The sequence below is a fragment of the Thunnus maccoyii genome, chromosome 16 (assembly GCF_910596095.1).
Source record: "Thunnus maccoyii chromosome 16, fThuMac1.1, whole genome shotgun sequence".
Taxonomy (NCBI): Eukaryota; Metazoa; Chordata; class Actinopteri; order Scombriformes; family Scombridae; genus Thunnus; species Thunnus maccoyii.
Genome location: NC_056548.1, coordinates 9,980,612 through 9,989,405, shown reverse-complemented (window position 1 = coordinate 9,989,405; position 8,794 = coordinate 9,980,612). Strand labels below are relative to the sequence as shown.

The 8,794-nt window shown below is 38.3% G+C and overlaps 1 protein-coding gene across 1 annotated transcript; it reads right to left on the bottom strand.

The window, feature by feature from the left end:
- Positions 1-3,006: 3,006 nt before the first annotated feature.
- cldn11a (claudin 11a) lies at positions 3,007-7,431 on the bottom strand. Its single transcript, XM_042388263.1, has 3 exons — positions 6,967-7,431; positions 6,486-6,650; positions 3,007-4,548 (listed from the first exon to the last, which is right to left on the bottom strand). The coding sequence occupies exons 1-3, from the start codon at positions 7,190-7,192 to the stop codon at positions 4,286-4,288; spliced, it is 654 nt and encodes a 217-aa protein (XP_042244197.1). The 5' UTR covers positions 7,193-7,431; the 3' UTR covers positions 3,007-4,285.
- Positions 7,432-8,794: the final 1,363 nt, after the last annotated feature.

The following is an 8,794-nucleotide window of genomic DNA, read 5'->3' as shown; positions in this document are numbered from 1 at the left end:
GGTTTAGGAGTAAGAGTACTACAGAAAACATGCAGAAACTATTTTAATACAGTTCTATAAAGGGTAAACTACAAGCATAATGAAATATTGCCACTATTGCTTTAAAAGTCAGCTACTATTTGTTTATTTTGTCTCGGAGAAGGTGCGCCATGTTCTTCCTGTGCTCTGTGTTCGCTGTGGCCAAGTGTCCAGTCAGTGTGTGTCGGACTTGTTGAGATTTGCTTCTCTCGCAACCACTAGATATTCCTTTTCTCTTCTGTATATTTTGGCACAAAGCTGTATAATGTTGTTGTTTTTATGTTAATTTTTTAATGGTTTCTTCCATATGTGTAGTTATTTTGCTCCTGGGTGCACTGTTTTTGCTGAGTTGTTGATATTGCTTCCATGCAACAATGAAAGTTATTTATTGCAAATACCAAAAAGAGGCTTGCTCATTTATTGAAAGTTCACTTTCCTGACTGTCTACACATTATGTTCAATGACATTCACAAGTTAATTAATGTTCAGTCACGGAGTGGCATGCACATTATGCTGTGCTATTATTCATGGTTGTAAGTTGTGATGCACTATTTTGGGCAAGAAGAAACATGACCCAGATGTTTTCAGTGTTAAACCAGATAATGACGGGCTTAGTTTCCTCAAAGAAAAACTGTTTCAGGTAGATTTTGGGCTGATAAGCTAAAGCTGGTAACCAAAAATCTTTTCTTAAACTCCTTAAAGCCAGGTCAGACCAAACAGCAACATTTTTGAGTGAAATAAATGCATCTCTCTGGAATCAATAGCTCCGCTTGAAGGGACAAAGTGATTCTTTCATGTGGAGTTTAACTCGGTTGAATTTTGATGTGCCAATTCACACAGTTGACCCACAGCCATCTGTTTTAATTGTGCTGACCTTGGAGGGAGTGGAGAACAGGATAACCAGAAGTAACCATAAAGAATTAGTTGTCTTGCATCAACCCTGCTTGGTTGGTGACCAGGCTAGCTAGCTTGCAGGGCCTGCTAGCATGGGGAGGTATTGTTATTGACTAGTGCAGCATGTGTCCCATGGATGGATTATAGGAACTGGATACTGGACTCAAAGGTGGCACCTATTAACATTGCTTGTTTGGTGCATAAGCCAAAAAAGTTTTCAAGCTTCTGGGTTTGCTTCTGTGTTGCTGGCCCCACCCATGAGTTCCCGCTCTGCCCATAGACTTAACACTGGGATGATGTCACAAATTTTAAAATCGCTTTTCGAGGCTCTAGGAAAGTTTCACAAATATAAGACCTTCATGGATTAAAAATTCATAATACGAAGATTAATAATTGACCTTATTTTCAGTTACAATACTGCAAGTGGCCACTATGGCAGCAAGACTGATTTGCATTGCTGTAACTAGCTCTCTTAATACATCCATGATGTGTCCGGCCAGCTAACATGTTAGCTGTTAGCGTGCAAGGTCCAGGAATTTCCCAAAAGTCCTGCAAGTACTGCTGCCAAGCTTCTAGCACGACCTATTTTGCAAAAACCCTTTAAACAAAAAAAATCTGCTGATCCATGCATTTCTTTTGTTCATTTTGTGATTAACAGGTCAAAAGGTTGTAGATGATGAAATATCCTGTAGATGACACTGCATGATATCACTTTGAGATATATGCAGCACAGACACAGTACAACTGGAAATTTCAAACCTATTTCAATGAATGAATCAATCAAAATTCAATTGTTAATAGCAGTTTTATTGTCTCTCACTCAGAATCAGAGAGCACTTTTCATTCTTTGGAAACATCAACAATCAGACTGTGGAAAATCCATCATATAAAAGGTAGAAATACCTATTCTTACACAAGCAATGTAACTTCAAAAAGCCAGAACACAATTCGGACACGGGACATTATGTTTTGGCTCTCTCTGAACTGGAAAAACTCACAGTATGTACTGTAACATTACTGCTCACCACCCACACAGAAATACACAGCGGAAGGGGAACAGTTTATGCTTGTTCTGCTGGGTGTGTCATTAAATGATATTCTGGGAAATTAATCGGAAATTTCAGCCGAAGTAGAAATAGACAAGCCAGGTTGATGGACAGTGGATACACAAGAAAAGAAAATTAAATATTGAAATAAAATTATTGGTGGAAAGGATTGAATATCTTGAGTAATCAGTCGTGTTATAAGAATATCCAAGAACAGAAATTCCACGTTTCATCTTCTGTTCACACTTCCACATTTTCAACAACATAGTTTAGATGGCAATATTTTAGCATAGTATAGTATAACACTGCCTCTTTGAGCATTTGAGGACAGCTTGGTTGCCCACTGGCCTCCTGTGACTTGGATGGCCCGATGCCTGGAAAAGCATCACATTTCAGGGAACACGCAAATACATGATCACACACAGACAAACACCTGCACACACAAGCGTGCCAGGAAATACTCATATTGTAAAGTGACAGAATAATGAGAAGGAAAACAGTAGCTGAGCGGAGATCATTATCCATATAGGACAGATGATTGTGAATGTCTGCATGTGCATTTGAAGATAAGTTGTGGACAATGAGATAGCTCATATTGTTTTCCAAAGTATCATGTAATATCTATGATATGACTCAGTCACCTTGATATGGACAGTGGAGCACACAGCCACCCACACATTGAACATAATTATCTTTCTCTGTGGATACTGTGTATCTGTTTATGTGCATGGAGGGACAGGTTCTTCTGTGCTGAATGCTGATCTAACTCAAGGTCACTGAGTGACATTACGGATATGATACATTAGTAACAATTTATGTTTGCCTATATTATATATGCGCCCCAGACAGCTTGTTCTGGGGTAGTGATTACCGTACTGTACGTCACACACAGACACTTACACTTCATATATAATGTCGACTTTCTGTCTGTTGTGCGTTCGTGTCAAATTTCAATTCAAACCAGTATAGAGTTAAGTGTTGTGTGGGATGAGAACATCCTATCAACTAAATGTGACAGTCAGAAGTCATAACTCAAGACAAAGGGCAGTTTCAATCATTTTGTCTTTATTATAGAAAATCAAACAAAAGCACATCAGTGAAACAATAAATAATCATAGTTAACACTGCTTCCACAAGGATCTGAGCTGAAAATATCAATTTCCCTCTGGTTGGATAATACTGTATCAGATTGTTTGTGTTCAGAGCACTTTTGAGATATAGAGCATTCAAGTCATCACATTCCTTTAAGACAAGCTAATCTACATAACATTGATTTTTTTGTACACACTAGTAAAAACACTTCAAGCTACAGATCTGTTTAAGAGCTATTCTATGTGAAGATGTTAATTGGAAATGTATAATTCCACAGTTACAGGATAAACTGCTTTTTTTATCACTCACTTGTATTTCAAACTTAAGACAGAAGCAAATTAGTCTCAGAAAAATGCTATTGTACTTTGTAATTCATCAGTTTTGCCAAGTCAGTGCACATACTAAGACTTTAAAGGAGCGCACAAATACCACAAGATATAACTTTCTGCCACGAATGATAGAGTGCACCATTTGGTGTTAATACAGTCTAGAACACTGCTGGCTAGAGCTTTCCTGTGAAATTTATGTTCCCATCCTGCAGTGGCTAGGAAAAACAGTGCTATGTTTTATAATCATATCTATCACTCAAGAGGCAAATGCACTAGAGAGTTATACAATACAGTCGAAGAAAAATCAATGCACACAAACAATGTTAGTGAACCAATTTTCATTTCCAAACATTACACTTTCATACCCTGCTCTTATTAAAATAACAAATCATTATTTCATATGATTTTATAAAAACACATTTTTTAACAAAGGCACTCGTAAGCTCTATGAGCATTTGCATAGAAAAATATAAGTAATATAAAAGATCAATATCTCAGTCCACAAGTCCATGGTGATTAGGACGTCGAGCTGCTGTGCAGGCAGCTCAGGAGCTGTACTGTATGTAACAAAAGGGTGAGTCCATACCACGCCCAACATGAGGAGGCTGGAAGATGAGCTCTGCGATACAAAAACAATCCATTGGCTAAAAAGGAGCTCCAACAAAAACAGTCTTTGTGTGTTTGGATGTGTGAACTATTTGTTTTCTCATTCAAGAATTTGTGTATTTTCCTGCACATAAACCAACATGAATGATTGTGTGCATGTGTTTCATTCTCTTCCAGTAAAGGTTTCATGTAACTGTAATTATATGTGATCATTTGAGTGTGTGTGCTTGTGTGTATCTGTCTCTATATACATACTACAGTCCGCTAAACATCCGCTTGGGATTAAGAATCTCTCCCATATCAGACATGGGCACTTTTTGCGTGATTGGCAGAGGTGGTGGCTGACGGGTTGTCACCTCCCTGTTTGGAGTAGTAGAAGCGGTTGTTGTCGTGGTAGGAGCGGGACGAGGACTCTGAGGAGCAACAGGTGAGGATAGACCCACCCAGTAGGGAGAAGATGGTGCCCACCCAGCCCGTGTAGAGGGAGAAGCCGAACGACATCAGGCCATGCTGCTGGTGGGCCCCGATGGGAAACCACACTGTAGACACCATACCACACATTGCTGTGAGAAGACAAACAGAAATACAGTTAAATTGGGAATATAAAATGGTGCCACTGAAAGCAAAATATATACATACATCTTCAAGTTACATTGAAAAAAACAGACAGATTCAAAGTATAACTAAATTAGGGGTGCAAAGTGGTGCTGCTGGTTATGATAGACAAACATGTGCATCTTGTATCACCTCACAACTCTAAGTTAGAATGGCAAAGTACATAATAAAACTTGGGAATAAAATGGTACAGATAAAAGCAAACTCTACACACATTCAAGTAATATAAAAACAGGCAGACTCAAAGTGTAATTACAATGGGAATGCAAAATAGTGCTGCTGAACTTAATACATCACATACATCACAAAGGGCTAGCTTTAAATGTCAAATTATGTATTAAAACTGTAGATGCAAAATGGTACAAATGAAAGTAACCTACACATGTTGCAACACAGGTGTGGCTTTGAAGGGCAAATTACATAATAAAAACGGGGTGGCAAAATGGTGCAAAACACCTACCTATGTAAATGTAAATTTAACTAAACCAGGGATGCAACATTGTGCAGCTGCACAAATTCTGAATGAACACACACAGTCAGTTTACAGTACAGACACACACTGTAGACACTTCCTGTAAAGACCCAAAAGGCCTGAAATTATGTGAGTAAATACATTTAGTGCAGTAAAAAAGATTTAGCATTTCAATGAACCAGTGCTTTAATACATCTATCCTAGGTTAATACTTTGAGAATGTATTTTAAAGGAAACATTTCAGATATAATGCTGTTGCAGTTCTGTTATCGTTTTATATTCCACTAACATGCAGGACACGAGGGAAGGACAGACTGGATGAAAGAATGAGTAGAATAATATTAGTGAGCAGTGAGACTTAATATAAGCTTTGCCTTGAACTGCAGAAGAGCAGCTTAGCTTAACCTCCTCTAAGACCTATACAAATATTGAATTCCCTGTACAGCTGACAGGGACACATCTAGTATATGTTGGGTTCCTGCCAATATGCACCAGAAGTTAACATAGAACAACAGTGTGAAATCATTTTACCACCAATGAACTTTGATAATACAGCATTTGAATGAGTAAAAACTGAAGCCACAAATAATGTGTGGATAGAAAGCTTCCCGGCTGGTGCTTCGGAGGACACAGTGAACAAAAATAATTAAAACTGGACTCAAACTAATTGTTGTTTGGATGTTTATTATGCCAGTATGGAAGCAATGATAGGCAATATGGCAAGTGGATTTTTATTCAGCTGTCCAACAAGCACGCAAACACTCAAACAAATCCTCCCTGATTGAAAATATTCCCAATGAAAAAAATGGAAAATCTTTTAACAAAGTCAGGGCTTTAACTATTTTGTACGGAAGCAACGGTTATTGGATGATGTTTTGTGATTCAGGGATACGAAATAGTTTCTCTATGAAAAACATGCACAATGAAAAAATCAAATTATGGTCACAGGTATTGCAATTTCAATTGAGGGACACAGGCGTTGGAAACACTGCAGCACCACACAAAAATTTATGAGCACAGTAAATTGGGCATTTCAGGGAGTAAGTTTCCATGTGGTTCAGGACAAAGGCAGGGTGTGGATGAGAGTAGGTGGAGGAGAGGAATGTGATGGGATCTGGGGGAAGGGTTCAATGGAACAGAAACATAGAAGTGTGTGTGTGTGTGTGTGTGTGTGTGTGTGTGTGTGTGTGTATGTGTGTGTGAGAGTGCATATGTGTCCACCCTAGGGAGGAAGACAGTCGTGTTCGACATCCTCTGCTCTGAGCAGCTTGTGAGCATTTGAGGTGGGGCTAAAAGAGGTCAGAATCAGTGAGGTTGGTGTGTGCATGTGAGCGCAAAACACTTTGACTTGACCATGACATTCTGTCTTTTTCCACTAAATTGTTGGGGATTACATAAAGTTGAATCTCTTACCAACTATGAGTATGAGGACTCCTCCCAGGATGGTGCGTTTGTTCTTGGAGCTCTGGGGTTCGCTGCCCAGGCTGATGCAGGGCATGGACAAGAGGAGCATTCCCACTGCTGGGAGACCCAGGATCGAACCTGTGATCATCAGGGCACGAGTTGTCTGGATGTAGGCTAGAAACACATATGAAACACAAATGATTATACTATCAGTAATATCAAATCTTGAGGGTAATATAATATTATACATGTGAATAAATAACAACATAGAGCTAATAACTATCTTGATAAGTCAAAAGATGAATCATGATTGAGGAATAATGTCTTTAAATTTACATTGTAAAGGAAGAGATATGAAAAGAGAAAATGTGTGATAAAATTGGTATAATAGAAAAGAATCCATTAAGACAACAAAATGAATTAAAATGTAAATCTAAACATATAAAACTAAAGTCCTACTGTACAGGGATATACACAGAACAATGTTTACCTGGCAGCTCCAGAATCTGAGTTAGCGAGACGCAGTGGTAGAGTCCTGTGGAAATGACACAGTCCGCCCAGGGTCCCTTGGCTTCCAGCTCATCCATCTTTTTGCAGGTGTTCAAACCGTATTTACACATATTCACCCAGTCATTAGTGGCTGTCGCGATCACGATGCACAGCCAACCGAGGCAGCTGATGAGACAGCCGCACAACTGGAGACACGAGTTCGCCATGGCGCAAACTTTGCGTAAAGACTAGACTTGTCCCGGGTTTAGAGACCGTTATAAAGCTCAAAAGCAAAGCTGTGTAGAATTTTAAAAATGAATTAAATGTGGAAGGATAAAACACCAAATCTGACTTAAGGATTTATATTCCAGCATACAAATTAATCCAGTGTTAAAAGTTGATTTTTCCCTTCCAATTCAGTAATTCCATCAATTGGGCTCTGTTGCGCACTTCAAAAGATTGAAACCTTCACTTCTTCATAGATTTTATAGGGGGAAGTTCAGTGAGAGAAAAAAAAAATACCTAAAACTTTCAGCCAATCAGAGAGATGGCCTTAAAGCACACAGCCCCTATTTATTGTCTATTCAAAAAGTCGGCGTGCACAGCCCCCCCTTTTTGCATCAAACGAGAATATACCCCGTCTGGTTAGGTAGCTGGTTGGGCGAGCAGCTGAGAAAAATTATTTTAAATAATCTGCTGCCATCTACTGGCCACATTGCATTTTCGTACATTAAGCGCCATACATGTGCATCAACGCACTGCCTCCTTTAATTCTCTGAAATCGCCTTGCAAGCAATTCTGAATACACTGATGGAAGACATAAGCCTATTACTTGAGTAAAAGCATAAATGCCACAATGTAAATATACTGTACAACAAGTAAAAGTAGTCCATTCAAAATTGCATTATCAGCAAAATGCACATCACAGTGAGTATCAAAAGAACAGCATTTTAACGTAGTTAGTCAAAGTAGAGCTGCTGCAGATAACTTTAACTACTTTGTGAAGTTAATCTATAAAATCTTAATCTACATAATAATGATAAACTGTAGCCATCTGATAAAAAGAGTGGAGAAAAAAGTACACAGTGCCCCTGAAATTCAGTAGAGTATTAGTATAATGTAGCATAAATGAAAATTAAGTACAAGTACCTCATTTGAGTACAGTGGTATATTTACTTTCCACTACCATCTGAATGTATCTGCGAAAAAAACTTTTCTTTTACCAATTGGTATAAAATACAAAACAAGTGAGAAGAAATATCACTTCTACAGTAAATAAACTTACTACTACTACTCTCTTGCATGCACACATACATGTTAATGAACCTGCTATTGCAAATTGGCACTGCCCAGGAAATTCATTTATCAACCTTTTTCCACTTTGCTCAGCATTTATAGATGACCTTGTATACCTGCACACTGCTTTTGTTTGGTCATGTGTCACCATATGGCAGTGGCTCCCAGGGGGTCGCAGGATAAATATGATGATTAACAGGAGAGAAAAGCATTAAAAAAACCAATTTCTGCTACACAAATTTATGCTATTTTAAATTATATATTTTCCTTTTTCTTGTGACTTACTGGATAATTTGACCTTTTTAGGCCTTGAAAATGTATTGAAATAAAACAAGGGGAAAAACCACTTTTTGGTGAACTGAGCACAAACAGTATATATATATATAGGAACAAGTGGTTGCAACAAGTAGATATGGCTTTTTTTTAAGGCGTCACACACCATAGAAGTAGTGACGCACTGCTGCAGGCTATATTTTCACACAGCTCAAAGTCTTGGTGCAGTCATTAGGAAAGTTATGAATAAGAATATGTGT

Coding starts and splice junctions, on each gene's coding strand:
- cldn11a (XM_042388263.1), bottom strand. CDS start 7,192: ATGGCGAACTCGTGTCTCCAGTTGTGCGGCTGTCTCATCAGCTGCCTC. Junction 6,651..6,966: donor TCAGATTCTGGAGCTGCCAG/GTAAACATTGTT, acceptor ATGTGTTTCTAG/CCTACATCCAGACAACTCGT. Junction 4,549..6,485: donor AGTCCTCATACTCATAGTTG/GTAAGAGATTCA, acceptor GTCTTCTCACAG/CAATGTGTGGTATGGTGTCT.